We start from the raw sequence: 14,058 nt of genomic DNA, 5'->3' as shown, positions 1-14,058 counted from the left end.
TCCTGGCTGTGTAGGCGAAGGAGGTGGGTCTGATCCTCCTCTCTCCCTGGGGCAAAAGCCAGACCTGCCTGTGCACGCTGGCGTGGAGCTGCTCCCTGTGGGCGTCGCGCTGGCTGCGTGTTTTGGTGAATGCTGCCACAAAGGAGCTGTGGGAGATACCTGGGGGGACACGGCTTGAGCCTGACAGCCAAAAGTCACGGCTTCAGCCAGCTACAAGCGCTCCATTTGGGTGAAGCTCTGGGGCTGGAGCCTCTGCAGGCAGCTGCCTCCTCCAAAGGTCTTCAAGAGGGCCCGGTGCCGGCCATAGCTGGCAGCAGCAGGGCGCTGGGCAGCAGGCAGAGCTTTGCAGGAGCCCATGGGATGGGCAGCAGGCAGAGCTTTGCAGGAGCCCATGGGATGGGCAGTGGGAAGAGCTTTCAGAGCTGCTTTGAAAGCAGCTTTGTTAGGAACCAAAAAAGCAATGTTCCAGAGCAGCGTGGTTGAAGCAATAGGGTAGACGAGCTTCAGCCACTTGCCACTGGAAGGCTGTGCCCAACCGTGCCAAAGGGCTCCAGGGGGGCCACGGGCAGCCCCTCTCCGCGGCTCCGTGCCAGTGGCAGCCTGGTTGGGGCTGCGGGTACCCCCGGTGGGGCAGGGGCAGCGGGGGGCTGCTGCTGCCAGACCTGCCCCTTCCTCCCAGGGGGATGCGGACTGACGAAGCCCTGCGTCACTGCCAGGGCTGGGGGCTGGGCAACCACACCGCTATCTGATGGTTGCCTGCCAGCCCCCGGCCGCAGGCTGTTCCCACATCCCCGCGTCCATCCTGCTGACAAACATCCCCAGGCAGTTCAAACAAGGGTGGGGGGTGGGTGACGCATGGCACAGCTGGGCAGGGCGTGGGGCCCGGCTGGATGTCATCCCTCAGCGGGACGTGGGTGATGCTGCCGGGTGGTACCCACGACCTGGCTGGTCACCACAGGGATGCTCCGACCAGGATCAGGGCAACCTCCCCTTGGGACTCGTTCCCACTGCCCCCCCGGTCCTGGGCCACCAGGTATTCCTGCCTGGTGCCAGACTGCTCTCTGCCACGAGCTCGTCTCTGTATTTGCGTTAGTAATTAATACTAATTGCAGGGGGTTTATTGACCAACTAGGAGAGGTTCTTCCTGCCTCTTTTGGAGGAATGTTGAATGCAAACAGAGTAGAGATCTGGGCAGCTTTCCAGCAAAGCTGGGGGCGGGGGAGCAGGTGGAGGGGAGTGAGCAGTAAGGTTTTTATGGTGGGAATCACCTGAGCTGGGCAAACACTGATGCTGGTGAGCACTGGGCTATAAAGGGCAGCTCCTCTCCTCTCCTGGCAACCCAGGAGAAGCCGTTATTCCTCCCAATCTCTGGACAGCAGGTGAGGAAGAGGACCCCCGCGAGGTAGCCTGGGCCTTGGGATGCTCTGAGGTGGTTTGTGGGCACGCCAGTCCCAGCCCCAGCAGCCCCTGGGGGCTCGGAGCGCTGCCCTCGCTGGATGAGGCAGGCTGCCACGATGCAATTTTTGGCCCTGCGTTGACTTTTGTCGCTGCTTCTTTGAGGGGAAGACGAGCTGAGTCTGCAGATAGGCCCCGGTGCCTGGGGATTAGCCCGGATCAAGGGGAACTGCGCTGATGTGGCCGATCGTGCCTGGATCTGACGGCTCGGGGGGTGAAAATGATGCCGTGCACGTAGTCCCTGCCACCCCACCAGCCCTGGCTCTGCATGTGCCATCGCTGCTGCCGCCCGATGCCAGGGCAGGGCTGGGGTCCCCACCATGCCCACCGCACTGGTGTCCCCTCCGTGCCTTTCCCTGTGTCCCTGTGGAGCAGCTGGTCTCACCCAGATGCCACCCGTCGAGGCTGGTGGGAGCAGGACCCCTCATCGCCAGTGTGGGCTGGGGACCCCGAGCCATGCCTGGGGGATGGTGCGGGCACGGGGCCGTGACCGGTGCCAGGGAGGGGAGAGGGAGACAGAGCCCCTCCAGCTGCCTGAAAGGGGCCGGGTTCAGTCCTTAGCAGGGTGGGTTTGCACCCTCTGGGCGTGGGGCAGCATCCCCTGGGGACCTGCTGTGACCCAGAGCTCTGGCAGGGGACGCTTCTGGAAGCACGGAGGATGGCGGCAGCGGCCAAACTCGTTCTCCTGCTGCTGGGCTGCGTGGGGCTCCTGTGGCCAGCCGGTGAGTCCCACAGGGGAGATGCTCCCAGCCTTGGGGGGTGACCGCTTTCGTAGTGGGGCCAGGAGGGAGCCAAGGTGCTCTCTGGCTGGCGACACCGACTGTGCCCCGTCCCTCCCCACCACCGACCCTCCGCAGGCGCCCGGTCCATAGGCTATTGCCCCGAGGGCTGGTCCTACTACAAGCTCAACTGCTTCAGGTACTTCCGTCAGCTCCTGAGCTGGGAGGAGGCCGAGGTAAGCCCACCGGGGTACGCACGTGGCCGGGGACCCCTACCCCATCTCCCAAGGGGCTGAGTCCCACTGAGGGCTCTCCCTGCAGAGACAGTGCCAGGCCAGCCACGCTGATGCCCACCTGGCCTGGGTGGAGGAGCCCCAAGAGGCGGCCACGCTGCAGAAGGTCATCACCTACTACCAGCGCGTGCAGCCCGTCTGGCTCGGCCTCCACTACGAGCAGAAGGTGAGGCGGGGGGCTGTGGGGGGCCAAGGGGTGGTGGGGCCATGCCTCTGAGAATCCCTCTCCCTGCACAGAGCCAGGCCTGGCAGTGGCTGAGCGGGGACAAGTACAACGTCACCAGTGGGCCGGCCAGGAGTGGTGCCCACAGGGGGACCTGCGCTATGCTGACCCCCAAGAGCGGTGAGTGCCCAGACCCCGCGTCCACCTCCAGCATTCGGTCTCAGCCATCATCCCCCCCTTTCCTCCTCCTCATCCAGGGTCGGTTCCCCCCGGGGGGATGTGGTGGGCAGAGCTGGTCCCTCTGTCCACTCCACGGCCCCTGCTGACCCCCGTCCTGTCCCTCCGGCAGACTTCACCCAGTGGTCCAGCGCCAACTGTGCCCGGCAGCATCACTACATCTGCAAGTTCACCTCCTTGCACTGAGCATGGCCTGCAGGGAACCCCACCAAGGACCCCACGCTGGCAACACTCCTGCCTTGCCACCTCCGCTCCCCTCTCCCCAACTCCTAAAAATACATCTATAAAAAAAAAAAAACAACAACCAGGCATGCAAGCGCTGTGTGAGTTTGGTGCTGGTGCGAAACCCTGGCAGGGTCTGCCCGTGAGCGGAGCCGTTTGGGGGTCAGCCCCGGGAGCCAAAGGGCCAGCGGCTCTCCCAGCCCGTGGCCGTGTTGACAGCAGCACTGGGACCAAAGGTCCCTTCTTGTGTCACCGTGGTGTTGCCACAGGCGTCACGTGGCTGTTTGCTTTGCTGTTTTGAAGATGGCTCTGCCCCTACCCAGCTCAGGGGTTTCTTGCCTCCTTGGAGCCACGTGAGGGACATGCACCCCGTCGCGGCTGGCATGGGTGGTGCTGGAACCAAACCCCTGTTTGCCCTCTGCTCGTTCCCTGGGCCGGCGAGGGCCGGTGAGGAGGCCAGGCAGCGCCTCGCACACCGCGCAGTGACCGCAGCCATGCCAGTGACCCACGGACACGGAGAGCCCGTCCTGCCGCTCGGGCCTGACTCCGGCTGAGCGCATTCTGGGGCACAAGACAAAGACATCTTGCAAGTCCCCCCTCTGCAAAACCAACGCTTGCTCCCCTCTCCCTGTCGCGTTGGCTGGCGCTCGGTGACCTTTGAGCGCCGGGGTCCTGCGTGCTGATAAGGGCCGGGAGGGCTGTGCCGTGCCACCCGTGCAGTTTATAAAAGCACCGTGCGAGGTCCATCCCGCCATCCGTCCCTCTGTTCGGTGCAGCGGCAGCGGGGGAAGATGCTACGCTTGGTCGGCCGTGCCGTGCGCTGCTGGGGGGCAAGGCGGGTGCCGACGGGGCCGGAGCAGGCACCTGGGGGGACCCAGTACCCCATGGCCGTGCAGAGGGCACGGTGAGTGCCCACGCAGACGGAGTGGGGTGGAGGTGTAACAAGGGGAGGTGAGGGAGATGGCAGTGCCCTTAAAATTTGTTGGGGAAGGGGATGCTCTCCCTCCTCCCTGCAGCGCTGCTGGGTACAGGGAACTGGTGGGGATTCAGGGTGCTCAGAGCCTGGGGTGCTCGCTGGTGGCATCTCCCCAGTGTTGAAACTGCCGTGGGACCATGGCTGCTCCCTCTACCCTGCAGCCTCTCCAGCGCCGCTGGGACAGGCCCCTGGCCCAAGGACGTGGGCATCCTGGCACTGGAGGTGTACTTCCCAGCCCAGTATGTGGAGCAGGAGGAGCTGGAGCGGTACGACGGTGTGGAGGCCGGCAAGTACACGCGGGGCTTGGGCCAGCAGCAGATGGGCTTCTGCGCCGCCCATGAGGACATCAACTCCCTGTGCCTGACGGTGGTGCAGCGGCTGGTGGAGCGCGGCCGCCTCTCCTGGGATGCCATCGGCCGCCTGGAGGTGGGCACCGAGACCGTCATCGACAAGTCCAAGGCCGTCAAGACCGTCCTCATGCAGCTCTTCCGTGACTCGGGCAACACTGATGTGGAGGGCATCGACACCACCAACGCCTGTTACGGGGGCACAGCCTCGCTCTTCAACGCAGCTGCCTGGGTGGAGTCCAGCGCCTGGGACGGTGGGTGCAGGCAGGGACCCTGCCATGGGGACTGGGGGCCTGGATGCAGGGTGGGGGGTTGTGGGGCAAGGGAAGGAGGCAGAAGGTGGCCTGAAACCCAAAGCCTTGAAGGGAGTTGCTGCTGGTCTGGGCTCTCGGTCGCACCTGTTTTTCGCTTGCCTCGGCCATCACACCTGGCAGTGTGGGGATGGGGATGGGGATGGGGATGGGGATAGCGTGCTCCCACCCGCTGATGGTCCCACCGGCTCCCCTGTCCTCCCTCAGGTCGCTACGCCGTGGTGGTGTGCGGGGACATCGCTGTCTACGCCACGGGGAACGCGCGGCCCACAGGAGGTGCCGGTGCCATCGCCATGCTGGTGGGACCCAACGCCCCGCTGGTGCTGGAGAGAGGTCGGTGCTGCCAGACCCCGGGGGTGACGAGCTGGCGGGTGCCATCCTTGGGGGCCGTATGTCCATGTTCCAGCCCTGGATGGAGCTGCTCGCCTCCAGCAGCACCAGCTCTGCTGGCCCCAGTGGCTGCCCAGTGCTGGGTATCCCAGGATCTCGGCCGGCCAGGTCCCTGCGGGCACCTCGGAGTGACCCAGGGAGGCTGGTGGATGCCAGCTGGGACCCCCTGATGCTCCCCAACAGCCAGCTCTCCCCTGTTGCCCTCAGGCCTGCGGGGAACCCACATGGAGCATGCCTATGACTTCTATAAGCCGGATCTGGCCTCCGAATATCCGGTGGTGGATGGGCAGCTCTCCATCCAGTGCTACCTGCGGGCGCTGGACCGCTGCTACGCCGTGTACCGCCGGAAGGCAGAGAGCCAGTGGCAGCAGGGTAAGCAGCAGCACCCCCGGGGTGCCCGCCGCGTCCCGCCAGGCGCTGACAGCCCCCACGTTGCCTTCCAGACGGTGTCCGGCGCCCCTTCACCCTCGACGACTTCAAGTTTGTCATCTTCCACACACCCTTCTGCAAGCTGGTGCAGAAATCAGTGGGGAGGCTGCTGCTGAACGACTTCTTGGCTGCCCCCAACCCTGACACGGCCGCTGGCCTCTACAAGGGGCTGCAGCCCTTTCGGTGAGTGAGCCCTGTCCCCCTTCCCCCAGCCCGGATGGGGATGCGCCGGTGTGGGGTTTCAGCCAGCCTCCCTCTCTGGGCAGCGGCGTGAAGCTGGAGGACACCTACACCAGCAAGGAGGTGGAGAAAGCGTTCCAGGCTGCCAGCCAGGAGATCTTCAACCAGAAGACCAAGCCCTCCCTCCTCCTCTCCTCCCGCAATGGCAACATGTACACGCCGTCCATGTACGGCTGCCTGGCCTCCCTCCTGGCACAGTGAGTCCCCCAAAAAGCTGGCTGGGTTTGAGGAGGAGGTGATTTCAGGAGGGCAATCCCTGGCCTGGTGAGTTGAGGCGACAGGTGCCAGCAGTCAGCCCCAACCCCCAGCAGGGACCTGATGCTTTCACTGCACGTAACCCCTGGCATGGATGCATCCTGCTCCGCGCATGAATAGCCAGGCACTGAAGGGGACGAAAGCCTTGTCCCGGGACACCATAGCACTCCAGGGCCACACGCCCTCCAGTTCCAGGACCCCCCTGCCTGTGAAAGGGGCAGGAGGCAGCCCCCAGCCCCCAAATCCCCTCTAAACCCCCTAACCCCTCACCACAGGTCCTCAGCGCGGGACTTGGCCGGCTCCCGGATCGGCGCCTTCTCCTATGGATCAGGGCTGGCCGCCAGCATGTTCTCCCTCCGCGTCTCACAGGATGCGGCCCCGGGTGAGCCCCGTGGGACGGGGTGCTCCAGGTGGGGAGGGCAGAGTGGGGCTGCTAGTGATGCCATCCCACTTCGGGGGGTCCCTGCCGCCAGGCTCGCCTCTGGACAAACTGGTCTCCAGCCTGGCTGACCTGCCGGCTCGCCTGGATGCCCGCAAGCGTGTGGCCCCGCAGGACTTCGCCGATATCATGAAGCGACGGGAGGAGACCCATCACTTGGGTGAGTGGGGGTCCAGGGGATGCGACACCCCCTCGCTGGCACCCTGCGGCCCTCCTGAGCGTCACCGCACTCTCCCCCGCAGCCGACCACACTCCCCACGGCTCCCAGGCGGATCTCTTCCCTGGCACCTGGTACCTGACCCGGGTGGATTCCAAGTACCGCCGGGAATATGCCAGGAAGCCCATCTAGAGGGACTGGAGTGGTGAGCCCTGGGGAAGGGGGATGCTCTCCTCCCCACCAACATCCCTGCTCACCCCCCAAATCCGGGGTTGGTCTCCATGAGAAATATCACCTCGGATGGTTGGGAAGCGGCCAGTGGCAATGCAAGACCTGGAGCTGGCGGAGACAGCGGCGTTTTCCGGAAACGGCTGGCCAGCACGGGGGAATAAAGACACCGATGAGAGGGGGGCGGCAGCCCGGCTCTGGCTCCTGGTCACCAGTGGTCCCCTCCCACCCTGAGCCCCTTCCCTCGCCCACCCCGTGGGGCTGGATTGTCGTCCTTGTAGAATTTATCCACCTGCCCCGTCAGACATGTGCCTTGGTACCCCCGCTTTCCCCAGGATGGGAGCGTGTGGCGACAGTTTGAGGGAGCCGGGTAAACCCCAGCTCCCCAGTTTCCAGTTTGGGGCTGGTAAGACACCATTTTCCCCGTGACGGGGGTAAATGGAAACATCCCGATAGGAAAATGTGGGGGGCAGGTGGCGCGGGGGCTCACGGGAGGGCTCAGCCCCCCTTGGAGCGCTGCCTGCTCTCTGGGCTGTGCCCCGGCACGGGATCATGGCCAGACGGGACCTCGGTAGGGCCAGAGAAGCTGTGGAGACCTTTGCACCCTTGAACAAACAGCAGCAGGGCTAAGGAGGGGTGGGCAGGAGGGACAGAGGCCGGTGGAGCTTTGGGGTCGGGGACAGGAGACCGCACAGACAAGGCGTCACACACTCGCTCCTCCTGGACCCTTTATTGAGCACTGGGCCACCCCAAGACCAGTGTGGGGGCCAGGGGCGGCAGGGTGTGATGTTCCCCCGGCTCGGGGTGGGGGGATCTGGGTGCTGTGGCTGTGGGAAGAGTCCTCGCAGGCAGTCGGGGGGCTACAGGTGGAGCTGGAAGATCTCCGTGACACGTGGCTTCAGCTCGCCGAGGTCGGACACGGGAGCAGAGAGCCCCGCGACGGCCCACTGCTCCCCCGCTGCAGTGCTGGAGCTGTGGTAGGACTGGAGCTGGACCCCCGCCTTCCCCAGCAGCTCTGGGCGAGGAGGAGAGGGGTTAGAGGGGCCGCAGGCCACCCCACCGCCCCAGCACCCTACGGGTAGCAGGGGTCCGCCCACCCCAACACCCCTCAAAAGGTTCATGACACCAATTCTTTCCCTCAACCCGAGTCCTTCGCTCCGAGCCCCCCAGCCATCTGCCCAAGCCCCCCATCCCTCTCCACATAACATCTGCTCCCTCCCTGCTGCAGCCGGGGCTCAGCTCCGGGGTGGATGCTGGGTGCCCCCAGGGTGCCCCCCCGATACACCCGACTCGGGGCCGACGTGGGGAGCTCACCGGCGAGCACGGGCAGCGCGCTGGGCTGGGAGGCTTTGGCTCTGTAGATGAGGAGGGGGCCAGCCAGTGGGGCCGGCTGCTTGAAGGTCGCCCCATTGAGCTCCCGCAGCACCGGGGTTCTGCCCTGCACCGTCCCTGCCACCCGGCGCGGGGTGCCCTGCAGGGACACCCGCAGCAAGCCGTCACTGCCGTCTGGCTCAGGTGCCGCTTTGTCATGGGTGGTGGTGACCTGCCAGAGAGACACAGCTGCTCAGCGCCCAGGTCCTGCATGTGGCAGGGCGCTGGTGGGTAAGGGACATCCTCAGAGGACACCCCATGGAATCCCTCTGGCCCCACAGGGCGACCCCAGGAAGGATGGGGGAGTGGGTGCACCAGGCTGCCGTGCAGAGCCCCGTGTGTCCACGCACCTTCAGCCCGGCCTCCTGGGCCAGCAGCAGGGCATTCACTAGGGTCACCTCCTTCTGCGCCCCTCCGGCCAGCATGCCCGCAGCCACGGCGGGCGTCAGGTAGCTCCCGGCCTCCTGCAGGGATGGCCCTGGGGTGCAGGGACGGGGTGGATGGGGCAGCAGCAGAGAGGTCAGCACCGTGCCGGAGCAGCCAGCCTGGGGTGGGCCCTTCCACCCACCCATCATCCCACCAGTCCCTGCTCCCACCCTCCCACCCATCCATGCACCCACCCATCCATCCTCCCACTCTTATCGCCATGCCCCTGTCCTCCCATCCTCCTGTCCACCCCTTCTCCCATCCACCCAGCCCAGTGGGTCCCCACACACCCTGCACCCTGCGCCCATGAGCGTCCCCGCACCAAAAGACGGGGCACAGCCCGCCCGGCTCACCTAGGGTGCAGACCTGCACGCTGCCCTGCGCTTGCTTGCCCATCACGCTCAGCACCGTGCCCAGGGCCTTGGCCAAGGTGATCCAGGGCTTGGTGTGGGGTGCGAACGCCTTGCTGAGAGCCTGCCCGTTGACCTGCGAGGAAGAACAGGGCGAACGATGGGAAGCTGCCAGCAAGCACGCGGGGTTGCTCCCAACGCACCCCGTGTTTTACAGATGGGGAAACTGAGGCACGGAGGTGAGGTGCCTGCCGCAGGGACTCACTATGCCAGCCAGTCCCTTCCCCGTGGCCATGTCCACGATCTGTGTGGCGATCTCCTTGCCGCAGCGGCTCTGCGCCTCTCGTGTGCTGGCACCCAGATGCGGGCAGCAGATGACATTGGGATGGTTGACCAGGTCACGGTCTTTCGGGGGCTCCTGTCGACACAGTCCCATCCTGCTGTCAGCCCCCGGCACCCATCCGGGAGCCCCAAGGAAGGCATTTACCCCCTTACCCCCTTGTAAGGAGGGAAGCTGGGGAGGGCTGTGCCCAGTCCCAGTCCTGCAGGGTTTGCTGAGCTGCCCCGGCTTGGGCAGAGTTAGGGTGATGCCAGGATGAAGCCAAAATCGGGGGAGGGGGGGTCCCCACGGCCCCACTCACCTGCGTGAAGACGTCGAGGGCGGCCCCACCGCACTGTCCCGAGCGCAGCGCCCGCAGCAGCGCGCCCTCATCCACGATGCCGCCGCGGGCGCAGTTCACCACCTGCACGCCGCGGCGACACTTGGCGAAGGTGCTGTCATTCAGCAGCCCTGGCGAGGGAGGGAACGCTGTGAGCAGCAGGGTGGGGGGTTGCCCTGGCTCCCCTCCAACCCCCGCCTTGCGCCGACGCCCACCCGTACCCATAGTGGAGGGCAGCAGCGGCGTGTGCACCGTGATGAAGTCGCAGCAGGGCCAGATCTCCTCCAGCGGCAGCTGCTCCACGCCGAAGGCGGCCGAGGCTTCGGGGGTGATGATGGGGTCGTAGCCTATGGTCTGAGGCAGAGCAGGTGCTCGCTCCTGCGGCTGGGCCGGGGGAGTCCGCTCTCCCCATCGCTCCCCATCATCACTCCCCCCCCACCCCAGCTCCTCACCTTCATGCCAAAAGCCTGCATGCGAGTGGCCACCTCCCTGCCAATGCGCCCCAGCCCCAGCACGCCCAGCGTCTTCCCGTTCAGCTCCATGCCCATGTACTAGGGTGTGAAGCAGGAGAGTGAGTGAGTGCACGCCAGGTGGGCAACTGCCGTCCTGTCCCACCCTGGGGTGCTGTGTCTGCCTCCTACCTTCTTACGGTCCCACTTGCCCTCCTTCATGGAGGCAGCTGCCTGTGGGATCTGCCTGCAAGAGAAAGCTGCAGTCAGTGTGGGGTCAGGGAGCTGCGGGGCACACGTCCATCCCCCCCCCGTCCTGCCCCACGCTTACCTGGCCAAGCACAGGATCATCCCGCAGGTGAGCTCGGCAGCGCTGAGGCTGTTCCCAGTGGGTGTACTGGGGATGGACAGGGGTGTCACTGGTGCGTGTCCCCCTCTGGGGCCAGCAGGGGTGGGTGCCGTGGGTAGGGAGGGCACCCCATTGAGGCCTCCCCAGTGGGGCAGGCAAGGGTGTCCCCCTGCTCCTGCTCTTACTTCATGACCAGGACACCTTTCCTGGTGGCCGCCTCCACGTCGACATTGTCCACGCCGGTGCCCGCTCTGCCCACCACCCGCAGCCGCTCCGCTGCCGCCAGCACGTCGGCCGTGACTTTGGTGGCCGAGCGGACGATGAGCCCGTCGCAGTCCTGAGTGGGTGGTGGGGAGACATAAACACGACAGGTGGGACCGGGTGGGGTGGAGGGGGGGCTGGGATCCCACCGTGCGAAACCCGCTGGGCTCTTGCATCAGACGGGAGGCGGGGACCGGTCACGCTGGGATGCCACCCGAGACAGCCGCCCCCCCCACGCACCCCACGCACCCGAATCTCCCGCAGCAGCTCCTCCTTGCTGAGACCGGGTTTCTCCCGCACCCGGAGGCCGGCGGCCTGCAGGATCTCCCGGCAGCAGGGGTCCAGGCTGTCGCTGATCAGCACCTCCTGCAGCTTCCCCAGCGCCATGGCCGCGGGTTCGAGACCGGGACCGGGACCGGGACCCGACGGGACGGGACCGGACGGGAGGGGGGTACCGGCTCCGCGGCCGCCCGCCCGCAGAGCTAAAAGGGCTGCGAGAGGGGTACGTTTTTCGGGCTCATTGGGTCCCGTCTCCATAATCCCACCTCTTTCCCTTCCCCTCCCCGCCCTCCACCCCCCCCCCTCGCCACTCCGCCCCCGTGGGGAGGGAGGCGGAGGGGAGCGGGGCCGGGGATTTGCCAGCGCCCCCCACCTCGTCCCATCCAGCAGCCTCAGAGCGAGGGGAGGGGAGTAGGACCCCGCTCCGGGGGAGACACAAAACCGGGAGGCGCGAGGGGACAGCGTGTCCCCCACCCCACGCACCTCAGTTTCCCTGCCCCGGCACAGGGGAACGATGGCGGCACTCACGGTGGTGCGAGTGGCTCGCCCTGAAGCTAGGCTGGGAGAGCAGCCTGGCCCCCAGCCCATGGGCCCCCAGCTTGCCCAGGAACAGGAGTTCCCCAAAGAGATGGCAGTGCCCCTGCCCTCGCTCTCGCCCCCGCCGTTGAGCAATGCCCCCGATAAGGGGCTGTGGGCACGGGGCCAGCCTTGGCCACCAGCTCCCAATGACGTGGGGTGCACGGGAGCCACCCATCAAATGCCCTCTGTGGGGCGAGAGGCCCCATGGCCACGACCGGTGACCTCATGGGGGGAAAAAAGCGCTGAGAAGGGACAGCGTGGGGACCCCATGGGGCTGAGCACAGCCCAAAATGGTGGATGGGGAGGGATGGAGGGCATCCCCTTGTTCATGGGACCAAACTGGGCTGTGCGTGCCCCAAGGGTTGGACCAAATTGCCCCGCATGGGACCTGGGGTGGCCCCCGGGGGCCACTAAACCCAGCAGGGCCCAAGCGGCAGACCTGCCCCAGCTGCCGGCACAGCTGCCCTTTCCGTGGACAGCGTGGCCAAGGTGGGAGAGCCCAGCACTACGTACACCCCAGCACTGCGTACACCCCGGTGTGAGATACGGCCTGGCACAACCTACACCCCAGTGCTACGTACACCGTGGCCGCAGCCAGGGAACAACCGTGACGCCAGAGCGGGGAAAAGTCCAAGACGGCCGACACAGGGTGAGAGACGAGGTCAAGGGCAGCAGCTGGTGAAATCTGCAGTGGGGTCCCGGAATGGCCGCTTGGCAGGGCTGCGTGACGCGGGGACGGGGCTGCCTCCCTGCAGCCTCGCACGTGGCATGGGCTGGGGGCACCCATGCCGCCGGCATGTGCCGTGGACGGGACATGGCCCCGCAGCCCCGCTAGCCCTTGGAGCAGCCCCCGGCCTCCATTGACCATTAAGACCTTGCTCAAGGCACCCACCCACTCGCCGTCTGTGCTCCCCGCTCCCTGTCCCGGCACAGCCTGGATTTGCCCAACATCTCCGTGTCCCCTCTCCCACGCTTGTGACCCACTCATGCAAAAGCCACCAGTGGCCAAGCCACCGCTGACTGCATCATATTTGCTGGCATTTCCCGGCCAACTGGTGCCCTCTCCTGGGGAAAGGTGCTGGAGGCACAGCACCCTAGCTCCCCAGCACCCCGGGATCTCTGCACCCCAGCACCCTGTCCCTCACAAGGGGCCTGCCAGGACACGGCAGGTGCTGGCGCAGACATGTCCCCCTACTGCTGGCCCACCGAGGGAGCCAGTTGGAGAAACTTGAATCTGGTCCCTACAGGATGGTGGGGACCCCAAAACTGGCAGGGGGACACGGGCTATGGGTGTTGATGAGCCACTACTGGGATGGAGTGAGGGGGTTACGAGGGCACGGCACCCCGCTGCTGACCTCTGGCTGGGTTCAGCTTGGTGGCAGATGGGGCAGGGGGGCATGGGGGACAGCTGGCTGAGGGGCTGTGGGTGCAGGGTGGAGGAGATTTTGGGAGGGGCAGTCCCTGCAGAGGTGATAGGGCTGGGGGAAAGGGCAGGGTCGGTGCTGGGACTGGAGGATCAAGCAGGGAAAACAATTTGGGGGAGGGGGGTGCGGTCAGAAAGAACTGGGGCTACTGGGATTGGGATGGGGTGTGGGAGAGGAGAGGCAAGGCCGGGGGGAAATGGGGGTGTTGGGTTGGGATGGTTGGTGCTCGAAGGTCAGTGACAGTGGGGTCCAGGGGGATAGAGGGTGACAGGGGTCTGTCTCAGTGGGGACTGGGAAGTCATGCGAGATTGGAGAGCCAGTGAGGGTGCTGTGGGGCTGGAAGGGTCCCTGTGGGGGGGCTCATGGGGCTGTGGGGGTGACAAGGGGAATTGGGGGTGTCAGGATGGGATGGGAGCATCTAAGGAAGACCAGAGTGGTAGGGGATTACCCCACTGGGGGTAATTGGGGTGTGAGGATGGGTGGTTGGGGATGCTGTGGGACATCTTGGCTAACTGAGGGGTTTGGGGGCGATTGGGAAGTTGAGTGAAGGACTGAGGTGGGCAGAGAGGAATTAGAGACTGGTCCTGACTGAAGGGTGGGGAAGGGTTTGGGCTCAGCGCAGAGGAGCTGGGGGGAGTGGAGGGGTGGAGGGGCGCGGGGAGGGGGGGATGGCTGTGGCTGTGTCGACTGCTGGGCTGGGGGGCTGGGGAGATGGAGTCGGGGATGGAGAGAGGGAGCGAGGGGGGCAGAGGGAGGGAGCGGCGAGTGGACGGAAGGAGGGAGGGAGGGATGGAGTGGGAAGGAAGGATGGAGGGAGGGGTGAAGGATGGAGGGAGGATGGAGGCAGGGAGGAGGAGGATGGAGGAGGAGGATGGAGGCAGGGAGGAGGAGGAGGAGGAGGAGGGATGCAGCTGCGGGCGGAGCCGGCCGGTGCCGCAGAGCCGCCTCCCCGGCGCACTCTGGGGCGGCCCGGTAGCGCCTGCAGAGATCGCCCGGTGCCCGACCCGGTGCCGCCCGGTGCCGCCCGGTGCTGCCGATACCCGGCCCGGT

The 14,058-nt window shown here is 66.0% G+C and overlaps 3 protein-coding genes across 3 annotated transcripts; 2 read left to right on the top strand and 1 right to left on the bottom strand.

The window, feature by feature from the left end:
- Window positions 1-2,091: 2,091 nt before the first annotated feature.
- REG4 (regenerating family member 4) lies at window positions 2,092-3,165 on the top strand. Its single transcript, XM_086753115.1, has 5 exons — window positions 2,092-2,177; window positions 2,313-2,410; window positions 2,496-2,633; window positions 2,705-2,810; window positions 2,980-3,165. Exons 1-5 carry the CDS (start codon window positions 2,114-2,116, stop codon window positions 3,051-3,053), a joined length of 480 nt encoding a protein of 159 aa, XP_086609241.1. The 5' UTR covers window positions 2,092-2,113; the 3' UTR covers window positions 3,054-3,165.
- Window positions 3,166-3,860: 695 nt separating this feature from the next.
- HMGCS2 (3-hydroxy-3-methylglutaryl-CoA synthase 2) lies at window positions 3,861-7,050 on the top strand. The gene is made up of 9 exons (XM_086753114.1): window positions 3,861-3,993; window positions 4,227-4,666; window positions 4,931-5,056; window positions 5,321-5,485; window positions 5,557-5,725; window positions 5,809-5,979; window positions 6,313-6,419; window positions 6,511-6,636; window positions 6,719-7,050. Exons 1-9 carry the CDS (start codon window positions 3,881-3,883, stop codon window positions 6,823-6,825), a joined length of 1,524 nt encoding a protein of 507 aa, XP_086609240.1. The 5' UTR covers window positions 3,861-3,880; the 3' UTR covers window positions 6,826-7,050.
- A 514-nt stretch (window positions 7,051-7,564) lies between these two features.
- Window positions 7,565-11,198, bottom strand: PHGDH (phosphoglycerate dehydrogenase). Its single transcript, XM_086753288.1, has 12 exons — window positions 10,976-11,198; window positions 10,651-10,802; window positions 10,448-10,513; window positions 10,309-10,363; window positions 10,120-10,218; window positions 9,889-10,021; window positions 9,650-9,798; window positions 9,274-9,426; window positions 9,012-9,144; window positions 8,583-8,710; window positions 8,176-8,404; window positions 7,565-7,876 (listed from the first exon to the last, which is right to left on the bottom strand). The coding sequence occupies exons 1-12, from the start codon at window positions 11,111-11,113 to the stop codon at window positions 7,722-7,724; spliced, it is 1,590 nt and encodes a 529-aa protein (XP_086609414.1). The 5' UTR covers window positions 11,114-11,198; the 3' UTR covers window positions 7,565-7,721.
- Window positions 11,199-14,058: the final 2,860 nt, after the last annotated feature.

The sequence above is a fragment of the Chlamydotis macqueenii genome, chromosome 8, assembly GCF_036417535.1.
Source record: "Chlamydotis macqueenii isolate bChlMac1 chromosome 8, bChlMac1.mat, whole genome shotgun sequence".
NCBI classification, from domain to species: Eukaryota; Metazoa; Chordata; class Aves; order Otidiformes; family Otididae; genus Chlamydotis; species Chlamydotis macqueenii.
Note: the sequence above shows the minus strand (reverse complement) of the source record. Positions and strands in the feature narration are given on the sequence as shown.